Below are 23,654 nucleotides of genomic sequence, written 5' to 3'. Positions count from 1 at the left end.
CAGAGATAACATGAACTTATTCCTTCACATGCAGGTAAAACAAACATATATTTTATGTTTAAAACTTCAAAAGATGTCAATTAAACTTAAATCAGCTTTAATGGCGAGTATTTTTCCAGACCACATAATTCTGAAAAAGAAAAAAACATTTGAGATAGTTCTTGTTTATTTATCATACATATAAACAGTATTAATAATTTTAGAGATGATACAATTTTTATGTTTTTTGTTTGTTTGTCTTTGCCAACTTGAAGGAGGCTGGAGAAGAGGTGAGGAAGATTTCAGGCTTGGTTGGCTTTAGCTGCTTGAGTTTTAAAATGCCCATTTTTTCCCCCATTATATTGAAATGAGGCAGTTGTCCCTGGTGCTTTTGCAGGATGTGGGGGTGCCATTAATTTCCCCATTGTTCCTGGGACCACCACAGCTCCTGTGTCTCCAGGAGAAAGACTCAGAGTTGTTTAAGAGACTTATGTCTCATTTTTCTTCTGAGTTTACAATCTGGGAAGGAAATGAGATCTTTTTCCCTCTTTGAACCATCAATTTAAATTCTTTCTGAATAGAATCCTTATAATGTAAGAGTATGAACATTTGCACACAAAAGATCTTATCCTATTTACCAAATATTTGGCAAAACAATTTTAATTAGTCATTGACTTATAGTTGTGAGTTGACCAGTCAGCTAAAACACAACCTAATGAATTCTCTGATGGAATCAAGACAAACTGTCTATTTCAAAACAAAACCTAAAGCCAAGACAAACCTCAAGGAAATGAGTACAGTATTCCCTCACTTATCATGGGTATTACGTTCTAGACCCCCTGCCCTGCGATAGGTGAAAATCTGCGAAGTAGGAACCTTACATTTATTTTAGTATTTATATATATTTTAAGGTTTTATAAACCCTTCCCACACACTTATAAGCCATTCCCAGTCCCTTATTAACCTTTCCCACTCCCTTATTAACCTTTTCCACACTTTTATAAACACTACTTATGTTCTTAAACATTCTACACTCTGAAACCTACATAACTTTAACAACATACGTATACAGTGTCGCAAAATCCTGCGATAGAGCGAAAAATCCGCGATAAATAATTAAATATAATATTAAAATCCCGCAATAAAGTGAGGCTACGATAAGTGAACCGTGATATAGAGAGGGACTCCTGTACTCTCAAACTAAATCCTCTAAAAGGAGAAACTGGAACATTAGCAAGAATGACCTTCACAAGTTTTCAATGGCACAACACGCAGAAGACACATAAAGAGGATTCCCTGTGTGAACAAAACAGCAAGGAGCAAGCCAAGTCCTTAAAAGATTAGACAGCAAGCAAAAAACAACCATAGCCAAAGTTTCACTTCAGATAGGCAAGGACTCTCGCAGAACTCCCAAACAGAACAGACAGATGAGAGCTTTCAAATAGAAAAAAATATTCAGAACCCAGAAATCCATAACCCCGAGCACCACAAGTGCACTCCGAACCCCACACTGGGGAACTGGGGTTTTCCTTAGTCACTGAGCCGTGCGTACAGGCATGTAGCACCAACTGATTCCTACAGACTTCCAGACAGTTCAAAGAACCCAGATGGTGGGGCTGGGGTCTCCTGGGTGTGCACACCAGGGACTTTACCCCGTTTAGGCTCGTCGGCCCCTAGTAACCTGCTGCCTTTCACCCACAAAGTGTTGAAAGGCAGCTGATGCCTTGGGACAGAGAGCAGGGAGAGTCCACGAGATAAAGAACCCTCAGCAGCTGTTGGGAAACTCCAGCCCGGGCACTTGGGCCTTACCTGAGTCCACCTTATCCCACCGGAGTCACCAAAAAATTGTAACCAAATGCAGGTCCTGCTGCCCGCTGCTTCAAAAGCCAACGCTTGAGAGGCAGGAGCTGATATAAATGAAAGTGGTTCTGTTCAGGTGCCGGCCACCTGGCAGATGAGGGGCTCTCGTCTCAAAGCCCATCTGAGCATCTCAGGAGTCCCGGCTAGTTCATACAAGGGAACCGTGGGAAGAGGGGAAGCAAGGCATTTCTGGGGATGGGCAGTTCCTCAGCTGTGCTCTTGGGTGTTCAATGTCATCTCCTGCGTGCGTCACCCTGTAGTTTCATCGCTCCAGCCCCATTGTCACTGCTGATATCTGGGAACAGGACATAAGTCGCTGACATTAGCCCCATTTATTGTGGTCAGGGTCATTCCTTGGTTAAACAAGAGCTGCCGCTGCTGGTGTCTATAAAATACTTACAAGGAAACTTTCAATACGTGACTCTTCATGAGTTTGTTAGTGCAGACTATTTCTATAATAACTGCCTAATTAGTATTCTCTGTTTACTTCAATCACTGTTACGCTTCCAGCATGGGTCTGAACACCATGCTGATCACTCAGGGCACCGAGTCAAAGTCTTTAGAGAATATTATGTGGGGATTCCCATGGGCTTCTCCAGGGGAGGTGGGGAAGAAGATCAACATTCCTGAGTACCCACCACGTGCCAGGTGCTCCCTGGGCAATAGGGGCTGAGGCCCATTTCATAGAGCGCACTCAGGCTGGAAGAGCTAAAGCAGTTGGCTTGGAGTCTCCCAGCTCCGAAGGGAAGCCCAGTGCTCCCACTGCGCCCGGCCCTTTAGAAGCCTCCGTCAGCAAAGACAGCGGAGCTGCTGGCTGCTGGCTGCGGTCAGAACCTGCCTCAGTGCAAAGCTAGCAGGCAGCATTAAGGCTCCGCTCAGACGTTCAGGCAGGTGGGGGTGATCGAATGCAAGGAGCTGCAGCCCAGAATGAGGTTCATAGGCACCAAGAAAAGTGACAGAAAAACAACCTGATGTGGCCCAATTCAATGAACCAAGCCACATCATCCTTCACATTTGTATTGCACGTTTCAGTGTGCAGAGCGTTTTCACTTCCTTTATCTCATTGGACCTTAGAGTTAGCCAGAGGGCTGAAGCACGGGGGGCAGGGCTTGGAGCGCGTTGTTTACACCTGGGTGAGAATCTCTGAACAATCTAGACATGCACAGCAACCTACACAACTGGACCTGTTAGGTAATTTCCACTTAGTGCCTGACTTCCCAGGGAGACAGGCCGACTGAAACAGAAGTCACAAGAACCAAGGTGGGTCCAGCAGCTGCGGGAAGTCTGGGATGCTTACATGATTGGTGACCACAGCTGGAAATAACTTCTGCCTCCTTTCACCTTATTCTGTGGTTTTGTGTGGACATCTTATTCCCTTATGGGACTGTAGGCTCTTTGAGGCTGGATTCGTGCCATTCATTCATTCATTCATTCTTTTATTCATGTACTCACTGATTCAACAAGTCGTTTTTGCTCCTTCCATATGCCTGGCATCGTACCTAGCAGATGGGCAGACCAAGATGACCAAAAGACACGATCCTTTCTCTGATGGAGCTTACAGTCTACAGGAAGTGAGACAACAGCTAACAGATAAATACGTAATGCTAAAATAGATACAGACATTTCACATTGTGGAAACTGCCATGAGGAAAGTATCAAAGATAATGGGCATGGGAGAATAGCCTGGGGAGGGGGATGAACTGGCAGCTGGCACAATCCCAGGCTCAGGAACTCAACAAGCATCTGCTTGAGGGGTTAGAAGGACACTGCCAAGGAAAGAACTCAGATGTGCACCTGGCCAGAAATGACAAGGCAGGCACATGTGTCCCAATATTCTCCTCATAGTAGAGTGATTTAAAATAACAAGTACAAAAATAATAACAAGTACAAGATCTTGCAAGACACGACAATACGTCCATGAAAACATTGAGGTGCAAAAAACAAAACAAACGTCGACGTGGAAAAGGTAGACAAAGCAGTATGCAGACGCGGGTCCCAAGTCCGCACAAACGCTCTGCACGGACTCCCCACTTTCAGAGTCCTGGGGGGAACCTCACGAGGTGGCCAGCCCTCCCTCTCACGTGATGTGAGAAAGTGGTGTTAGTTCCCAGAGAAAAGTCTCTCTCTCTCTCTTTTTTTAGTATGAAAATTGCATTAGCTCCATCTAAGTGTGTTTCAACTAGCTACTCTGAATCCGGGATTTAATGCTTGTTCAGTTTTGTTCTTTGCTAAGTCACCTAAGTTTCTGAGCAAGGGCTTTCCGGTTGGAGATGGCAGCTGAGGGGTTCCAAGAGAAAGGCTAGTGGGGGTTGTTTTGTTTTTGTTTACAACTGAGTCTCCGGCAGTTCCCGAGGGGCCATAGCCAGGTGCAGCGTGGACAGCAGAGACAGATCAGGAATTGCACTCATGTGAGCCTGAATCCAGCTACTGAGACCATCTAAAGAGGGCGGAGCACGCGCGGACAGAGCCTGGGAGTCCCAAACCCCATGCGCTGAGGCGGCCTTTGAGGCCCTTCACAGAAGACCTAGCCAGGCCAGACACCTGCTACGGGACAAACACCACCTCCCAGTGACACCCGAATGAGCAGCTTTTTACGTTTTGTTTTGTTTTTCTCTCACCTCCAAGCTGCTGGAAAAATACCAAAACCCTCCATCAGAGTGGCCCAGACCTAGCAGCACCTGCAGCGGGAGGGCAGGAAGTCAAGCTAGAAGGGAGGAGGAAGCAGCCTGTGCTTACACCAGGGCCCCAGGGACTGGGCTGGATTCCCCCAGTGGGCAGTGAGGCATGTGCCTGCCCTGGGGCCTCAGGGCTGCATTTGGGGGCGGGGGAGGGCCAAGCAGCGGCCCCTCCCGAGCTGGACTCCTGGAGGCTGCCAGGGGCTCCGCATCTGGCCTATGGGAAAGGAATGGGGACTTCGAGGCTTTGAGCCCGGTGAACAAGGGAACACCTTGGCAAAGACGGTACCCCTTCCACGGCCGGCTGGGGCTGCAGCAAGATCGCATAAATGAATATGGAGGTGCTCGATAAAATGTTATTGGCCTTACAAGGTGCTCAATATACAAATATTTGGGGGATTCAGTAAGAGATTTTGGTCATGTTCTGTATCTTAACTGTGGTGGTAGTTATATAAACCTGTATATGTGCTAGATAGAATTCATCCAACTATACACTGAAAGAAAACAATGAGAATTTAACTGTATGATAATTAAAAAAACAAACAAACAATAAACAAACAAACAAAAAACCAGCATCTAATTCAACTCCTGTCCCTCAAGCAGGCTTTATGATTTCCATTTTGCAGATAAAGCAACTGAGGTCTGAGACATTCATCATCCCCACCAGCATCACCCACCTCTGTTTCCACTGCCTAAGTCTGACGTGATGACACCGCAAAACAGAGCAACAGATCAAGGGGGTGGGTATCTGGTGGTGAAGGCAGACCTGGCTGCTCAAATGATTCTCTTCTGACAACACTTCAAAGCATTAGGGAGACTCAGTTATTCAAAGATATTAAGTTGTCTTTCAGTAAAGTCAAGGCCTCCCTTAACCCAGGGGAGCCCCAACCAGGGGGAGACCCTGCTGCAGGGAGAAGTGAAGATGGCCCCCCACCCCCAGCCTGGCTGCCCAGGGTCCCTGGTGGAAGTAGGACAGAATTAGTGCCACTATGCAAAGCAGACAGAGGAAGGGCTTCAGCTCACTGGAGGCAGATGGCAAAACAAGCCAGTTCCCTGTGGCAGCCCAGAGGCCCAAGAGGGAGCAGGCCTGGCCCTGCTTGGCCCAGTCTGGCTCCGAGTGGGCATCACTGAGCCATGGAGGGATAGACTTGCATCCCAGGGTTGGGTGCCTTAGCCGCCTGCCCCACTGGAGTTCCTGGGGGTAAGCTGGTTAAAAACTGGAGCTGTTCTCCCTGGTCCCACATGCTGGGTGGGGCTCTCTAGTCCCTGAGGGCAGGGATTTCTCCTGCCCAAACACAAAACATGAATGGCAAAGAAGTGTCTTTAGGGTCTCCCCAAGGATGACAGGAGGTGAAACACAGCCTGGTTTTGGCACTGAGTTCCCAGCTGTGAGCTGCTCCCAGTCACTCCAGCAACTGGCAGGTTGGGGCCCTAGGGACCACTTTGTGGTGACCTTGTAATCCTAGGAGGCTTCTGATGTGACGATTGGAAAATGAGGGGGTCACCTGACTAAGGTCCCCCCCAAAAGTATACCACCACAAAGCCTCCCCCTTTAGGAGTCTTTCTTACATGGCTCTGGATCAAACAACAACAACAAAAAATAAATTTCCAGGCTTGGTGGGGGCCAGTGAAGGGTGGTGGTGATAGAGGGCAGGGGATCTCCTGCCCTCAGACAGCTTCTAGTTTAACTGGAAAACAAGGCCAGTGTGGGCAGCACAAGGCTGCAGCTAAGCCAGAGTGCAGAGGCTGGGGTCTAAACAAGGATAGGGCAGGGACCAAGGCACTCTGGGAGGGCTTCCTGTAGGTGGAGGGCTTCCCGTAGATGGAGAGCCTTGAAGGACAGTAGGATGGGATGGGCTGGGGAGGGAAAGTACTGCTTTCCCTCAAGTACTGCTTGTTGGCTACAGGGACGAAGGACCAGGACAGCCCCACAGAGGAGGAGGCCCAGTTCCATCAGCCTTTCTCCAGCTGTGCTGGGCCCAGCGAGGCCAGAGCATGGGAATAATGGAGGACATGACCATGGATCCCAGCTGGACTTTCAGAGAGAAGCAGCAAGTGAGCCCAGGAGAGGTCCATGAGCCCCACGGCAGCTGTCCCCTCCCGTGCCCCTCAGGCCCAGAATGCCCAAACATTTGTGCTCAAACAGAATCTCTCATTCATTCCATAGATGTCGCAAGCGTGGTTTCTTAAGACACATTGTTTATTCCATGGGAGAAGGGGCTCAAGGCTAGGAGCCCCCGGGGGCGGGAGAGGGCAGGAGAGGAATGGAGCTCTCGTGGCCCATCTGCAGCCACGTGGGGGTGGGCCTCGGCCCGTCCCAGGCTTCCCACAAAGCTGTGGTCCATTGGCAGGTCCCAGATAAGTCTGTGCCTTCTCTGCACTGAAGGGCATGGGTCCCTGCATAGCACCCCGAGAAGGCTGGGTCCAGTCTATCCCCAGAGAACTCCCTGCTCCAAATCACTGCCCAGCGGCCCTTCCACTCCAGTCCCTTTGGCAAGAGCTGGGGGCCAGGGGCTGGAGGGGCAGACAATCTGGTGGGCCAGCTTTGGAGGCCAACAGGGGGTCCAAGGAAAAGGGACGAACTGGGAGCCAGGCGGCTCTGCAGCAGTCAGTGAGGGCCCAGCAGGCTGTGCCCAGGGGCGCGGGGCAGGCTGGCCTCTCACTCCTGGCCTGGGTGCTCACCCACCGACCACTTCACCTCCCCTGTCCGCAGAGTCACTATGTCCTCGTAGGTGGCCGTCTGGTCGATATTCAGGCCCTGGAGACATGAAACGGAGCTCAGGGCTTGGCAGCTCCCCAACCACACTGACAGATGGTGCTGTTGCCCACCCTGCCAGGGGTCCGCCCTGCTCCTTACCTCGTAGGTATGGTCTTCCTCCATGCCAGGCTTACTGTCATCCTGGTGGGGCAAGAGATGGAGAGCAGAGTGTTGGCTTCCCCAACCCCATCCACTGTTGGGCCAGGCTGGGGAGGGCCAGAGAGATTGGCCTGGGGTCATGGGTCAGGGGTGAGGAGTCAGGGGTCAGGGGGTAAGGTGCACCCTGCAAGAACAACTGAATGAATGAAGGAGCGATGGAACAGATGAGTCAATGGGCAGACTCTGGGCTGGGGAGATGGAGACCCTGCCCTGTGGTGGCCTCCCCGCCCACTGAGGTCACCTTGTCCAGCAGCAGGAAGATGGGCACAGTGATGAAGAGGATGATGAGTGTGGTCTGGATCATGATGATGCCATCTTTCAGCGCGTTCCGCCGCTTCAGCTGAGCCAAGGTGCTGAACCCTGGTGGGACGTGGGACAAGGATGATGAGGCTGGGGCCCTGCTTTGGGCCTACAGCCCTCAGGACTTTCTCGGTGGCTCTCCTGGGTGCTCTGGGGCCGTGGCCCTCTCGACACTGTGACCCCTCAATAGTGGCAGGCTGGGGGTAGGGTGGGGTGGGGTGTGGATGGCTCCATGAATACCCCTTGTGGTCCCATTCATTCCCTCAGCCCCCTGGCTGGAGGGCAGTCCCTGAACCCACCCATGACTCGAAGTTCAGTGCCACAGCCCATCTCAAGGGACCCATTCGGGCACTGTTGCTGACAGAAATAGATGCCGTTGTCCTGATATTGGATGCCTTGAATGATGAGGATGACACTGGAGCTGGTTCTGTTCTCTAGGATGTGCCCCTGTTCCAGATCCAGCTTCTTGGGCTTCAAGTCTGTGTCCCGCTTCCAGAGCCAGCTCACGTTGCCTGTGTTCCCCACGTGGCACCGTATTTTCACCATGGAGCCCCGTTTCCTGGCCATGAAACGTGGGCCCTGCCAGATCCCAGAACAAGAGCTTCCTGTGGACACCAAGGCCAGGATCAAAATCCCACCCAGCGTCTTCCCAACTGCTAGCCCCTCCACAGAACACCCCACCCTGGGTGGCACATATCCCTGGCTCAGCTCCCTTGGTCTGTCCTTGCTTCTCAGAGTGTGGGACAATCATGCGGCAGAGGAGTAGGGGAGCGGAGCCACGTGAGAGACCACAGGCCAAACCACTGGACCCCGCCCCTTCCTGATGTTCGATTTTCCTTTAGAAGGGCTCACGCTGGACAGCCTCCCACCTAGCTCATGCTCCCCCCTCTCCCTGCCCCGGGCTGCCCTGTGCCAATCTGAAACCCACAGGGGCTCCCCGCAAATCCTTAGCCTGGCAATTGAGGCCCTTCCACCATTGATTCCCCTGCCCCTCTTTCCTCTGTCACATTCTTCTACCCCCCTGCACGGGCCTGCCCACTTTTTATCCCTAACCCTTCTTTCTCAGCTTCGCACGTACCCCCCACCCACTTACTCCAAGAAGTTTCCCTGCCCCACCCTTCTGAGAATGGCCCCTCAGGAACCCCCGACCCCCTGTATCCTATCAGAGCTCCTAAAGCTATGGGCTCTTTCTGGGGCTGAGTCCAACTATCCAGCTTGACTAGCCCAGCCCCTCAGTCACTGGGACTGGGACCCTTTTGTCTGATGAGCATGACAACTGGCAGGGGGTGGGGCTGAAGCATAGCATGGGTCCTCAGAGCCAGGTCTTGGAGAGGGAGACCCTAGGAGGCCTAGAGATGGGAGTTCTGGTTGGGGAGACCCAAGAAGACTAGGACACAAGGGACAATCCTAAGGACAGTGACTGGCACTGGGCCCAGGCATCCTTGACCCTAGAAGGGGCAGGGGAACTTGCTGACCTTGGGGATGCTGGATCAAGTCGCCTCCTTGTTTTGCGAACACAGTGTCACCTGCAGGTTGGGAGGAAGTGGGCGGAGCCAGGTCAGGTCCTCTCCTGGAAGCTGGCGGCCCCACCCCTGCACCCCTCCGCCCTCTGAATTCCCAGACCCGCTTCCTCCTACTTCCTCCTCCCCAACAGACAGACAGCAGCTTCAAGGCCCCTCAGCCCTCCCCGGCCCTGCTCTGGAGAGACCCGGGTGGGCGTGGTCACCAGAAGACCCACCTCCGGGCCCACTTCTGCCTCGAGCAGGCACCTGGATGTGACCAGAGGGAAGATACAGCTAAAGGGCCCTCCCGTCCTCCGGGGGAACCAGATCTGGACTATACATGTTCCAGGGTCTGACCGGTGGCAGCCTCTCCCCTGCCTCCCCCCCACGCCGTGTCCTCACGGGGTGAACCACACTCTTCTCTTCCTCCCTGGCCTGGCTCTTCCGCAGTCAGAACCACCAACCCCACAGGCCTAGCTCAGCTGAACACCTGCAGGCTGGAGAGGGGCCCGGGCGGGCCGCAGAGCCCTGAGCCCGTCAGCCTGGCTGATACCCACAGACCCAGGCCCCAGGGCAGCCAGAGGGAGCGCAGAGGCGGAAAGTGTGAGACAGGACGAGGGCGCAGCGAGCGGAGGCCGAACCAGTGGGAAGAGAAGGACAGAGAGCAGCAGCAGCAGCAGCGGGCCTCCGCTCGCCCGAGGGGCCGTACCTGAGAGAACAATCAGCAGCACCAGCAGCCAGTTGCTGGGCACTGGGGACAGCTCCAGCCTGGCCATGGTCACCACTCCGTTTCTGACCCCAAGCCCCCGATGATAATGATGATGAAGGCTCCTGCAGGGAAAACGTGTAACTGCTTGGGCTATACTGTCCCCTCCCCGCCTCTTCCCCACCAGGCCCCTTCCTGCCATGCAAATCGGGACCCAGGGGAGGTACCCGCTCTCTGGGGAGCCTGGGGAAGGGCGGGCTCTCTTGTCAGCTGTGCTGCTAAGGAACAGAAGTCACCCCAGCTTGGGCACCCCAGCTTGGGTCTGCAGTGGACATCCCTGGGGGGCCGGGGCCTCTGCATCTTCAAGACAGCCCGAGTTTTCCTCCATGCGTCTCCACTCCACTCCTGCCCGGGGGCCCGCTAACCTCCCATCCTGGAGTCTAAATTCCCAGGCACTTAGCTGAACACACATGGGTCTTGTAGATGAACTTGAGAATGGTGTGGGGGTGCTGGGGGTCAGCTATGGGTCCAGACCAGGAACCAGGGGGGGCCCATAGTCCAGCCTCTTGGCCGGAGCGCAGGCAGCCGTGTGAGGGGCTGATGGAGATTTGACCCCGTGGAGTAATGCAGCCACGGAGGTTCTTGAGTAAGAGCAGGCTAGATGTGGCTGCTGCTTGGGAGAAGGTTGGGTCCAGGCGAAGGTGTGAGGCCTGCCTCCCTCACTTGGTGGGAGATTTTGCTGGGAGCTGCTGACAGGGATGGACTACGGTGGGGTTGGTTAAGAGAAAACGCGCCACTCTGCCATCAGGGGACTCGCAGGGCACTGAAGTGTTGCCCACAGCTCCAGGTATCTTTGGGTGGGGACAGACAGGAGGCGAAGCTTGGGAAGCCTCCGGGCTCTGAAACTGAAAGGGCTCTCTGGCTTTATCTCGCCAGTCGGCAGAGTCGTGGATGGAACCACAGTGATCGGGAGCTTGTGTAAGCTCCACCCCGTGTCCCCCACCCCCGGTCGGACACAGCCCGTGTCCCTGAGCGGCCTGGGCGGGGTGCCCTGGCACAGCGCACACCTGCACAGCCTGCCTGGCCCGCTGGAGTACCCCAGCCCGCAGCCCAGCCCTCTCCGGGACGGAGACTTCCTGGCAGCCTCTTTTCTCTCTCTTGCCCGCACCCTGCCTCTATTCCCCTAACCCCAGGAGGGGAAGAAAGATGCCGAATCTCATTCTTTCATCACCCTCCATTTTTCAAACAGCCAGCGCCGCTGGTGGGTCTCTTTGGGTTTAGGGTGTTGTGGACCTGCCTCCCATACCAGGCTTGGCGGCAGGGAAGGCAGAGTCTGGATGCTGCCCTCTTGGCCCTGGGTGTAGGCCTCACCTGGCACGGTGCGGGCCACCCCTGGGGAGCAGGGGCCAGGACCAGCACGACAAAAAATGGGGACAGGAGGGTTAAGGTTTCATCCAAGGAGCAGCTTGTTCCCAGCAGCCCCAGATGTTCTTGCTGTTTCCAGATGTTGCAAGTGAAAAAAAAACATTTCCCTGAAAAGGTGTCAGATGTTCAGTTCACAGAACAAACAGCCCAGGATTGTAAATGTCACCTGAGGTCAGCTTGGGGACCACAGGCCCCTGGTGTCAGTGGGGGTGTTTGGAGAACCCCCAGCAGAATGGGGGAAAATCCAGGGGTGTCTTCCTTGAGCTAGGTACCTCCTGGTGATTTAGGCCTTGGTTAGGTTTGGGGCTGTGCCCCCTAAATTTGGGAGGATAATTGCGGAAGGCTTGGGGCACACACATGTACGTGTGCATGTGTATGCTTGCATGGGGGTGTTGTCCAAGCAGTGTGGCATGCAGCGTGCTCAGAATCAGGTCCTGGGGCCCAGGGTGACTATAAGGGACACAAAGGCTGGGGCGGGGGGGGAGCAGTTGATATCCTCCAAACACACATATCCACACCCCTCATGGGGGGACAGGGACACAGATGTGTCCTTTGGACTCATTCCCATTTATGCCAGGCAGGGATCCGCTTTCAGGAGGGAGTGGGGACAGAGGGGCCCACCGCCTACAGGGTTATTTGTCATTGTTGGGGCCATGATGTTCCCTCCCCAGTGACAACAGAGCCAAGCTCTGTCCAGGGTTTGTGACGCCTTTTCTTTCCTGGAACATGAGGCCTCTGCCCCTGGCTCCTCCGGCTGCACACCCCAACACCTGGCAGCCTCCACCCCCCCCCCCCCCAGGAAAGCAGCATGAAAACAAGAGACAGGGCATCGGGAGAGGGGACCAGGGGTGCAGGGGTTTGGGGAAGCAAGAGGGATCCCCAGCAACTGTGGGAAGATGGGCAAGAGTAGAATCTCAGTTTGGAATGAAGGGCTCAGACCCCTGCCCCTCCCCAGTTCACTCTCACTGGCTGCACTTGGTTCCCCAGGTGACCTCAGGTGATGTTTACAATCCTGGGCTGTTTGTTCTGTTACTGGGTGTATGCTTGCTGGCTAACAGGATGCAGGTTTGAATCCTAACCCTTCTGTGTACCAGCCGGAAAGCCTCTCCACGTTACCTGGTGGTTCTCCATGAGGCTGGTCCCGCTCCACCCCGTGGCCATTTAAGGACCAGTCGGAGTCACTGGCATTCAAGTGCCAGGGGCACTAAGGCCCTGCAATGGGAGGGACTGGGTCTCACAAAGCAGGGTCCTCTGCCTCACGTGCCCAGTTAGGCAGCACCCATTCTTCACCTTTCGGAGCCCAGTTTCCTCATTTACGTAGAATAGAAATCGTCGTGGCAATATGTTTGTAGGATGATCGTGAGCCTGGAAAGCCACCCTGTGCTGCAGCTGGTCGCACAGCGTCCTCCGGAAGGTGATGAGGAGCGTCACTACCTGGGGAGCGGGGCTGGTTCTGAAATGTTAGCGTGCATCATCTATTGGCTCAGTAGCTTGCCTTGTTTTCCTTCTGTCATTCAAAGCTCAAGGAAAAGGGGGTACAGACATCCTGGAAAGGACTAAGTGTTTACCAGTTTGGAGGAATGCAGTCCTGGGAGAAATCGCGTTGTAGAAAAGAAGATTATATACAAAATTATATTTCACCCACTGGGATTATGGACCAAGCTCACTACATAATATGACTCTTTGTCACAGGTGCATGGGACCTGGGCTCTCTGGGGTCAAGGATCAGAGGCAGGGCTCTGGCTGGGAGTTGCGGGGATAGTAACTCTGAGGAGAAGGAGGGTTAGGGTGAGGGTCATGTACCACACAGGCATGCCGGGGCCTCTGGGAGTGGGAGCGGAGACATGAAGGGGCTTCCAGAGAGGGCGGCTGGGGTGGCAGAGTCCCGATACCAAGTTCCTGGGTGCTGTCACGAGTGGGCAGAGGGTGTGCTGCTCCCTGTTACAGAAGGAGGGACGTGACTCTTGACCTCAGCTGGAGTCCAAGACTCCTTTTGGAGGGGTGCAGGAGAGAATCATATGGAGCCAAAGGAGGGAATAGGGGCCATCCCATGCCCCCCCCCTCCCTGAGACTCACCAAGTCTTACCCACTTGGCTCCAATCCACCCCTCACCCCAGCCCTTCTGGCTTCCTGCTGCCCTCAGCCCCTGTTGACATCCTCACTTGGAGTCAAAGAAGGAAGAAGCACATGTATCAGACGCACAAGGGGGAGATTTAGATTTATTATAAGAACTGTACAGAGGGGCCTGTCTGCTGGCCTGGCTTGGGCCTGTTCCTACCCGGACAAGGTGAGAATGGGCGTGAGTCTGCAGGTGCAGAGGGGGCTCTAGAGTGTACACAGCATACCCAGTCCAGCAGACGCGGAGGCTCTTGGGGCCACGGCAGTCCAGGGCCCGAGGAGGGACAGGCAGTGGGCAGGGTGCTGGTCAGGGAGGGGGCTGCCCCCTCCGCACCGTAGGATGAACCTCTGAAGGAAGAGCTGGTTGGAGTGGGGCCCCTTTCCACAGAAGACACAGGTGGGAGACAGGGAGCAGGGCTGGGCAAGGGTGTGACAAAAACAACCAGTGGAAGGGAGAACCGTGGAGTCACCAGGAGTGAGGGTCAGATGCCCAGGCAAGGCGGCGACGCAGCCCCAGGGCAGGGCAGACAGAAAGGAGGGCTCTGACCTGTGGGCATGCGCACGCACACACACGTGTTGTTTTGGAGGTTTGGCTGCTTCCTGAGTTTTAATCAAACTGTTCACGAAAAACAAGAAGAAAAAGAAGAGGAACTAGGGCCAGCAGGGACTAGACCTTAGCACACATGTTCATACTCGTACACACACTCACAGCACAGGCACACTCACGTGGACAGGCCTCTGCAGAAGACACACACACCAACCAGACACCACAGGGCACGCTGACACACATTTACACAAATATACCCAGACACACATGCATAGCAGGCATCGTGGGCCACGACGGTTCACACGCTCGAGCATACACACACACGTGAATCAGTCCAGTGACCCCTCCTCCAAGCTCAGCCTCTGACTGTTCTGTGGGAGCCGGCGGAGGCCTGGCCCTGCCGTGCCCAGATCAGCTCTTCCAGCAAAAGGGCTGCCAGGCTTCCAGGCAGCAGGAAGTTGGAAGTTTGGGCCTGAGCCAGGAGGGCGGGACATGGCTCAGTGTGAAATCTCTAAATGGGCTCAATTATAACATTCTTAGGATCACTCTTAGGAGGGGTGGGGAAGGATGAAGAGTGAGGACAGGAGGGAACAAGAATTTTCCTCCTGAGTGTCGGGGTCCCTGACCCCAGCCCAGGTCTGGATGCTCAGGCCAAAAAGAGCCCCCAGCACAGCAATACTCTGGTGCACGCAACCTGTACCGCGCATCTGTGCTTCCCAGGGAAAAGCGATTCCCAGGTGGAATCCTCCTTTGTGCTCTTCCCCCAGGGGCCAGCCAGGGGAGCGGAGGGCCAGACAGTGGACACGCCAGCAAGTGGTTTCAGGGGCCACAACCCCAGCCCGATGCACCAGGATCCAGTGGCCAATCAGAGCCGTGATGTTTCCCTTTTCCAGGGAATTCCTGAGCTGGCAGGTGAAGCTGCATCCCAGAGTTGCGGAGGGCTGGCAGGCCCTGGGCTCAGGTGTCTGCTCTCACTGAGGTTAAGACGTCTTTGGAGGGCCCAAGGGGCCTGAGCCACTTCCTGGGGAGAGGCCAGCAGCCCTTAAGACTCTGGTGACAGGAGGGTAGCCAATTCCTCCATTGTAGGCTGGCTCCTCAAGTGGAGGACAGAGGTTCTGATGTTCTGACAGCCCCCCAGGCCAAGAGGAGGGGCAGCAGGGTCCATGAGGAGCCGAAATCATTGAGGCCTCAGGCCCAGCGTGGAGCCTCAGATTATAATTCCCGTTTTCCAAGGCCTGGAGAGGCGAGTGATCTAGCCTGGGTGTTAGCCACACCCTGTCCCCGACAGGGAACTGGATCAGTCCCAGACTTAAAGCCCTGCTCCCTCAGTGAGCAGGCAGCTTTGGGGAAGCTTCGGGGCTCTGCCAGCCTCCGCTGGTCACCCTGCTGCCTGCTAGACCAGAGATTCTTTGACCCCTGGGCGTACTGTTTGCCCCAGGGGTGGAGAGGAGGGGAGGGCAGCATCCGAAGGGCTGACGGGCGTGGGCCCCATGGCAGGTCCAGCATCCCCTGCGGAGCCCCTCTCCTCACCCTTGCCCTGCACACCGCTGGTCCCTGTCTCGTGGCTGTACAGCTTGCTCATGGTGTTGGCGATCAGCCCCTCCTTCTCAGGGGCCCCATCCCCACTACCGTCCTGGCTGTGGCGGTACATGTAGGATGCCTGCTTCACCGAGCGCTGAAGCAGGTGCCGGCGGTAGGCCCTCTGGATCTTGATGGCACATACCTCCTCATGCTTCCTCTTCAGGGTGGTGGTGATAGGCTCATAGGAGACTTTGGAGGGGTTGGCTGCCATGAACTTCTCCTCCATGGTCTCCTTGAGGGCATCCATTTCCCCTGAGTCACCCAGGACCTCTTTGGTCAGGGCAAAGAGGATGTCCAGGCAGTGGATCTTGTCCCCTGCCACCATGGGCAGGTCCATCGTGATGAGCTTGATCTTGTTGGGCTTGGGGATCCTCAGTGGATCCTGCAGGGTGTTCACAAAGTCGGAGAGGCGGCTGTAGGCAATGAACTGTGTGGCATCGGGGTCGAACTTCTCCCATGTCTCATAGAACATCTCAAAGTCATCCTCACCAAGGGGCTCACCGCTCTCCTCAGTGGCCACATTGAAGTTCTCCAGGATGATGGCGATGTACATGTTGACCACAATGAGAAAGGAGATGATGATGTAGCTGCAGAAGAAGATGATGCCAATGGAGGGGTTGCCACAGTTACCCTTGATGCTGCTGCCTGGGTTCTCCAGGGTGGGGTCACAGTCGGGCGGCCCACTGTTGAGGATGGGGTTGAGAAGCCCATCCCAACCAGCGGACGTGGTGATCTCAAAGAGGCAGATGATGCTATTGCCAAAGGTCTCAAAGTTGAACATGTCATCAATGCCCGACTCCTTCTTGACGTAGGCAAAGTTGGACATGCCGAAGATGGAGTAGATAAACATGACCAGGAAGAGGAGGAGGCCAATGTTGAAGAGGGCAGGCAGCGACATCATGAGGGCAAAGAGCAGCGTCCGAATGCCCTTGGCCCCACGGATCAGACGCAGGACACGCCCGATACGGGCCAGTCGGATCACACGGAATAGTGTCGGGGACACGAAGTATTTCTGGATCAGGTCAGAGAGAGCAAGACCTGCAGGGAGGAGGCGGTGAAGACTGCTGTCCTATGGTGGGAGTCTAGGCTAGGGAGTGAGGGGCATGCAGGGCTCAAGGGGACCCAGCCTGGTGTGCTCAACCCTTGGAGCATAGCCTGGATGGCCTCCATCATTAGACCAGGCCCTTCCAGGGGTCCCTGGGGCCTGGGGTTACATCTTTGCTCTAACACAGCTGGATGGAGGTGGGATATACAAAAGCTGATGGGGTGAAGGTAAGGCCCATTCCCAAGGCTATTTGCAAATGCCACAGATTAGAGAGGGAGGGAGGGCAGCTCTGCATGTGTGACTCTGGGCATGCATGTCATTTAATGTTTGTGACTTGGTTTCCTCATCTGTAAAATGGAGGCATTGTTATGAAGAATTAGTTAGCTATTGCCTATACAAGGCACAGCACAGTGTCAGGCAAATATTAAATGCTCAATAAATGGTCACACAAGGTCGTGCACTTCTCCAGTGTGTATGGACCCTGGAACCATCTTCTTAATGCTTTTCACTGAGCACATGGACACGTGAGTGTGCATCTACTTGTCAGGTAAATGTCCTTTGAGGTATATTCATGTGTGTGCAGGTGACAGGCTGTCTGTGAGTCTACCCATATGTACCTTGGTGCATGAAGTGTGAATGGCAGGTATATATGCATGTATATATGTGTGACAATGTGTGTAAGCATGCTAGGTGCATGAGCAGGTGTGTGTCCATGAGGATGGGAACACCCAGCCTTCCTTGAATGACTCAGCCCGGCCTGGCCCTGCTCACCTGCAATAGACAGGATGACAACCACAAAGTCGAAGATGTTCCAGCCGACGGTAAAGTAGTAATGACGCAGGGCGAACATCTTGAACACACACTCCCCTGTGAAGACGATGATGAAGATCATGTTGATGTTGTACAGGATGTCCACCTTCAGCTGGCTCTGGTCATCTGTCTCTACCATCATGGTGACCATGTTGAGGCAGATGAGGATCATGATCGTGATGTCGAAGACCTGCTTGGTCACAAAGTCGTACACCACGCCTTGGATCTTGTTCTGCAGCACGGATGGGAACGCAGGGACGCACGTCGGTGGATGGTGGGGGAGTGGTCAGGGCCCATGCAGGACACAGACAGGCAGGAGACACAGGAGGACACAACAGCATGAGAGAGAGTGAGAGGAATGCCAGGGCTCATGGTGGCGTTGGCCAGGAAACGGAGGATGGAACCGTCAGACCAGGCCATTTGATGGGGTCTGTGGGCATCCTCCCTCCTCAGAGACCTTTCCACCTACCAAGATCCCCAAGCAGCCCCTCACCCTTCTCTCTGACCACTGATCACTAGGGTGGGTGTCTGGCCATCCTCTTCCTTCCCCTTCTAGGGGCCTTTGCCCCAGAACCACCAACTAAGGAGATGAGTGGACATCGGGGACCTGTGCAGGGCCAGGTGAAGGGTCACCCAGTGACTGGAGTTTAGCAGGTGGCTGCTGCTTGTACATACAGTGCCTTCGTACAAAGAGTCACCCCTCCCAACAGATGGGCCCAGCGCCCTGCAGCTGAAGCCAGGGACAGAGCCTGGCAGGCAGAGTGCAGGCTTCATTTTGGCCCTGTGGTCCCCTCAGGCAGAAGCCTGGTACAGGCTGCAGGAAGCGGGGCCCGGAGGACAAGTACCTGAGGCCGTGGAATTGGCTTCTGAGGCTTCTTGGAGCCCAGCTTCTTCATGGCATTATAGTATTTCTTCTGTTCCTCTGTCATAAAGATATCTTTCCCTCCAAAGTATAGTGGGATAGGGTCCGTGAGGTCCGGGGGCCCCCTCTCCGCCTCCAGGACCCCCCTGCCTCAGGTATCACCCTTATAGCAGCACCCATCCCAGCAGGGGGCAGCCGGGTGGAAAGGGGGAGGGGACCTGGAGGAGCCAGAGGTGGGGGCTGAGGGAGGGGAAAGGAGGGAGGACAGAGAGAAGGGGACCCGTGCTGCCTCACAACCTGTTTGGGGCCACTTTCCACCAATATCTCATTGGGTCCTCAGAATCACCCTTATTTTATGGCTAAGAAAACTGAGGTTTGGGGGTGCCCAGTTGGACCCGAACCCAGGTTTGCTGCCTCAGCCATGTCGCCAGTGACAGCATGGTGGGTGCTGAGGCAGCGTCTGTGAACTAGGGACGGCTGAGTGACCAAGGAAGGGAGGAGGGTGCCTGGCCTGGGGAGGCCCACGGAAGGCGGGGCTGGGTACTCATCTTCTTCTTCTGCTGGTTGAAATTGTCAATGATGACGCCGATGAAGAGGTTGAGGGTGAAGAAGGATCCGAAGATGATGAAGATGACGAAATAGAGGTACATGTAGAGGTTGATCTCATACTGCGGCTGTTCCTCCTGCTACAGGGGCCACAGGACAGGACGGGGTGTGCTGGGTGGACTTGGGGACACACACTTGTTCCTCCCTGCTCCCTGTCCCACTGTGAGCAGAGGGGCCTGGGGCCCAGAGGTGGACCCATCCACCCTCAGAGTCTCAGGGGCTCCCGGGGAGGTAGCATGGGGGTAGAGGTGGAGATGGGCAGAATGTGCCACTGTACCTTTGGTCTGAGTCCTCCCCCTTGACTCGCTCACTGGCCACACCTCAGCGACCCCTACTCACCTCCCGGGAGTCCACGGCTGCATACATGATGTCCATCCAACCTTTGAAGGTGGCCTGAGAGAACGTGGTTGGGTGTGAGGGGAGGGGCTGCTTGTTGCCTCTATCATCCAGCCTGGTCCCCCCTATAGGCTACCTGTCCACAGGGCAGGCATCAAATAAAGGACAGAGAGGTCTAGATACTCCTTCAGGGTCCTGCAACCCCGGAAGCAGGGTGGGCAACCCCTTAACAAGGAGTGGCAAGTGGGTTCAGATACCATGGAAGACAGGGGATACCTCCATCCTAGGTCCCTGTAGGGCCAGGGGGTCACACTCACCACCTGCAGGAGGGAGAGGTAGCCCAGACCCACGTTGTCATAGTTGACCTTGACGTTGAGCCAGCGGACCTGTCCCGTGTGCATCAGGCTCTCGCACTGGGACTTGTTGTTGACCTCGGAGATGTCAAACCTCTCGGAGGTGGTGGTGTTGATGCAGTAGTAGAACTTGCCAGCAAACAGGTTGACACCCATGATGCTGAAGATGAGCCAGAAGATGAGGCAGACGAGCAGCACATTCATGATGGACGGGATGGCTCCCAGGAGGGCATTGACCACCACCTGGGGGGCCGGGGAGGGAGTCATTGCCAGACCTTCTCTCAGGCAGGTGGAGGAAACCTGCTCTCCTCTGGGAGAGAGCTCCCCACCTGCACCAACCAGAAGACCAGGAAGGACTGAGCATGGCTATTCAGGGAAAGCTTCCTGGAGGAGGGCCACTCTGAGCCAGGCCTGGGGAGAAGTCTGCTGGGCTGTATGGTTGGGGGTGGGGGTGGGGGCAGGCAAAGAGCAGGGCTGGAGAGGGCTCTCTGCTTGGCTGGAGCCATCAGCCCAGAATTGGGCTGCTAGGCTTCTCTGGAAGCAGCCTGGCCATGGGTCACCAGGCAAGAGACAAACACTATTTCCTCGGTCCCCATAGGAAATTCAGCCCCCGTGACCGGCGCCCTGCTCCTCTGCTCACAGCATTAGAGACACAGGTACAGAAAAGAAGCCACCGGGGTCTTGAAAGCTGCTGGGCCCTGCTTCCAGGTCCCTCTGCCCCCACCAGCCCTGGCCACACAGGCCAACCTCACTATTTCAGGCTGAGCCAAACATGAGAGTTGTCCCTTTTCAAGGAGAAGCCATTTCATGATTTCCAGACAGAGTGGGTGGCACAGACCTTGTGATGTCCAGGTGGCTCTATTCCTGGCTGGGGCACCAAGCAGCTGTGTAGCTGTGGGCAGGTCCTTTCCCCTCAGAGGGGAGGGGAGGGGAGGGGTCCCCCACTCTGGGCCTGGGAGGGCCCCGCACTGGCTGGCCCCATGTAGGCACAAGAGGGAGCCACTTGGCTAAGGGCCCCAATGGCAGGGCAGCAGCTGTTTGTCCCCCTGGGGCAGGTCTTGGTCCCATCAGACCTACTGTCACTGCAGAAGTCCCATTTGTCTTTGCCCAAACCCTGTGTTTCCCAGTCACTTCCACCCTCAAGGGCCTGAGGGGATCTTTGCAAACTTGGCATGACCCTGACTCCAGAGCCAGAAGGCTCGGAGCCCCAGGCACAAGTATCTTCCTGCTTGCTTGAGTCTCAGAGCCATGGGGAGCCCCAATCTGAGTTGGGAAGATACACCCATAAATCTACAGACTTGCGTTCTGTCCGCCTCTCCCTACCAGGGTGCCCTCACGCCCTCCTGGGAGTTGCCGCAGCCTCTGCTGCCCCCCAGTGGAGGCAGAGATGAGCTAAGGAGCAGGACCGAGGGCCGGAGTGGACGCTTGGGCGGCTGGTATGGGAGGGCGTCTCAGGGCCCAAACCTGGCTTTCATCCTGGCTTTCATCTGGGCCACAGACCAAGCCCTCTGCTTCCCCCAGTAATGGCGGAAGTGCAGACATGTGACCCCTGCACCCTGCCTTATGGTGGCTGCTCCCCCAACCCTCAGTCCTACTCAGAACCCTCCTCAGCACCTACCCTCATGCCCTCGAATCGGGACAGTGCCCGCAGGGGACGCAGGGCCCGCAGCGTCCGCAGGGATTTGATGGGTCCCAGCTCCGAGTAGCCCATCCAGTTGGCCACCAGGCTGATGATGGAAACCTGCAAAGAGAAAGTGGGGGTGCAGGTAGGGATCAGGGAGCGTGGGGCCCTGGCTTCTCCCAAGCCCAGGAACACAGTCCTTGAGGACAGGACCACCATGGTGGCCTTCCTGAATTCACAGTCCTAAGGTGTCTCTCCCAGACCCCGTCCCTAATGGGTGGTTCTGTCTGCTGGGAACTGTCCCAACACCGACAGGGGCCTGGGCTCTGCCCCAGTGATATCATCAGTTAAATGGGGGGCCTGTGGCCCATCAAAGAGGGTACAAAACCTCCACAGATCTTGGCGAGGATAGTAAGTAATCCTCCAACTCACCCTCTTGCCCCCAAGGTTCCCCTTTCTCTCAGGAGAGGGAGGTCCCCCCCAGCCCATTATTCCCCTTCCTGGGAGACTGGGCCAGCGGAGCTGGGAGGCCATTCTCTGCGAGGGTGAGCTGAATGGGGGTCTGACACACTGTGTGACCTCGGGTAGCCGCTGGGGCTTCCTAAGACCCTTGGCCACAAGGACGGCCTCGGGGTCTGGCTGCGGGCCGGGGCCACACTCACATCCACGATGAGGAAGTCCAGCCAGCACCAGGCATTCGTGAAGTACACCTTGAAGCCGTAGGCCACCCACTTGAGCAGCATCTCCAGGATGAAGATGTAGGTGAAGACCTTGTCGGCGTACTCCAGGATGGTGCGGATGACGCGCCGCTGATCGATGTAGATGTCCTCGAAGGCCTGGGGGCACCAGCACGCGGGTCGCCAGAGCCCTGAAGGCTGGGGCAGCAGCCACGTCCCCTCCCCTGCCCAATGCTGCTGGGTCCCAGGGGACTGGCACGGGGACCAGGCCGGTGGCTTCTCCCAGATTCCCTGTGCCCATCATGGGGGTGAGCGAGTTTCCCCAGGGGCGAGTTCCTCTAGGACTCCGGGTCAGAGACTCTCCAGGCTTCATCCCGCCCACGGCGTGGGAAGGAGGGCGTCCCGGTGGGCCTGCTTTGAGCCTGGCACCAGCCCCTGCCCATGCCCGCCCCCCAGGGTGGTGCCTACCAGGGCTCCACTGCTGAGCAGGATCATGAAGACGATGAAGGTCTCAAACCAGTTGTGTTCGACGATCTTGAAGCAGGCCCTGCGGAGGGTCCACCACGTCTTCCCGCGGCCCTGGGAGATGTCCACCGTGAGGCAGGGCCAGCGCTGCACACAGGCTGGGGGAGCAAAGGGGACACCACGTCAGGGGTCCGCGGGCTGCTTCCAGGAGCACTGCCAGCAAGTTCCCACCACCTGCCCAGCATGGCCCCTCCAGACCTGTATCTCACCGCCCCGCAGGCCCAAGGGCCCCACCTCCTCCCACACCTGGCTTCATGTCCTCCACTGCTGGTTGGAAATGGGTCCAGCCCCTCCCCTCAAAGGGGGGCCTCAGGCCTTTCCTCCACAGCCCACTCCACCCCTGTGTCAACTGCTGCCAAGGATGAACACACAGAGGAAGGACACGCAGGGATGTAGGCCACCAGCCCAGGGACAGTAACTATCGGCTGTCCCGCTCTCCCCCCACTCCGCCCAGGAAGCCTTCACTCTGCATAGCCCAGCCTCTTTGGGCCAAAGTGTTTCTCCAGAACTGTCTCCTGAAGAGCTGAGCAGACCTTTCTCTCTGAGGATGAAGCTGAGGAAGACGACAGTCTCAGAGCGGCCTTTCCTGAGCGCCTGCTTTGTGTCAGGCTCTACGGGATTCTCCCCAGCAGCCCTCGGCACGCTGCCATTACCCATGACACGCACAGGCTCAGGTCAGGGGTGGGAGGCACCCTGGCTGTCACCCCTGCCTTGTGCTGCAGGCCTTCGGTGGGACGCGTGTCCCCAGATGTCCCCGAGGAGGCCATGGCCGGAGTCTGCTGGGCTGGCTGGGGGGCACCGGGCGAGGTGGGGGTACACGCAAGCGGCTCACCCTCAGTGAAGCACTCCTCAGGCTGCTCCCCCTCGGAGTTCTCCTCCACCTGCTCCTCAGGGCCCTCCTCGGGGGGCTTGTAGTCGGCTGTGCTGCACACCGAGGACTCCCCATCGAGGGGCTGGGGCGGCTTCTGCAGGGGTCACAGGGTCGCGTGACTCCTGGGCCCTCCTCCCCAGTGGGGCAGAGGAGGTCAGGGTGGGAGACCACAGGGGAGAGGAGGAGAGAGGGTAGAGCAGACTCACTCACTCACTCACTCACTCAGCCCTGGATTATGAAGCCAGCACTGTGGCCTGCACAGAAGGACGAGAGTGACCGCATCAGTAGTGGTCCTGCTCTCGTGGCACCTAGAGTTGGAGCAGGGCAGGGCTGAGGCC

General features: G+C 56.0%; 2 protein-coding genes across 2 annotated transcripts in view; both read right to left on the bottom strand.

Moving 5' to 3' along the window:
• Nucleotides 1–6,693: 6,693 nt before the first annotated feature.
• CD79B (CD79b molecule) lies at nucleotides 6,694–10,105 on the bottom strand. The gene is made up of 6 exons (XM_090290820.1): nucleotides 9,943–10,105; nucleotides 9,207–9,257; nucleotides 8,031–8,336; nucleotides 7,673–7,791; nucleotides 7,372–7,413; nucleotides 6,694–7,272 (listed from the first exon to the last, which is right to left on the bottom strand). Exons 1-6 carry the CDS (start codon nucleotides 10,007–10,009, stop codon nucleotides 7,174–7,176), a joined length of 684 nt encoding a protein of 227 aa, XP_090146946.1. The 5' UTR covers nucleotides 10,010–10,105; the 3' UTR covers nucleotides 6,694–7,173.
• Nucleotides 10,106–13,554: 3,449 nt separating this feature from the next.
• Nucleotides 13,555–23,654, bottom strand: part of SCN4A (sodium voltage-gated channel alpha subunit 4) — a 44,730-nt gene continuing 34,630 nt past the window's right edge. Inside the window, exons 16-25 of the mRNA XM_090292652.1 lie at nucleotides 23,278–23,410; nucleotides 22,389–22,543; nucleotides 21,906–22,079; nucleotides 21,241–21,363; nucleotides 19,587–19,865; nucleotides 19,273–19,326; nucleotides 18,876–19,013; nucleotides 18,311–18,415; nucleotides 17,427–17,697; nucleotides 13,555–16,648 (exon numbers count right to left, since the gene is read on the bottom strand). Of these exons, the coding sequence (XP_090148778.1) occupies nucleotides 15,423–16,648; nucleotides 17,427–17,697; nucleotides 18,311–18,415; nucleotides 18,876–19,013; nucleotides 19,273–19,326; nucleotides 19,587–19,865; nucleotides 21,241–21,363; nucleotides 21,906–22,079; nucleotides 22,389–22,543; nucleotides 23,278–23,410 (2,658 nt within the window). The 3' untranslated portion in view covers nucleotides 13,555–15,422. The remainder of the gene's footprint in view (nucleotides 16,649–17,426; nucleotides 17,698–18,310; nucleotides 18,416–18,875; nucleotides 19,014–19,272; nucleotides 19,327–19,586; nucleotides 19,866–21,240; nucleotides 21,364–21,905; nucleotides 22,080–22,388; nucleotides 22,544–23,277; nucleotides 23,411–23,654) is intronic.

The sequence above is a fragment of the Furipterus horrens genome, unplaced genomic scaffold (assembly GCF_987537825.1).
Source record: "Furipterus horrens unplaced genomic scaffold, mFurHor1.1.pri manual_scaffold_11, whole genome shotgun sequence".
Lineage (NCBI taxonomy): Eukaryota > Metazoa > Chordata > Mammalia > Chiroptera > Furipteridae > Furipterus > Furipterus horrens.
This window is presented reverse-complemented; position numbering and strand designations above follow the sequence as displayed.

Coding starts and splice junctions, on each gene's coding strand:
- CD79B (XM_090290820.1), bottom strand. CDS start 10,009: ATGGCCAGGCTGGAGCTGTCCCCAGTGCCCAGCAACTGGCTGCTGGTG. Junction 7,792..8,030: donor CACTGAACTTCGAGTCATGG/GTGGGTTCAGGG, acceptor ACGTCCCACCAG/GGTTCAGCACCTTGGCTCAG. Junction 7,273..7,371: donor AGGAAGACCATACCTACGAG/GTAAGGAGCAGG, acceptor TCATGTCTCCAG/GGCCTGAATATCGACCAGAC.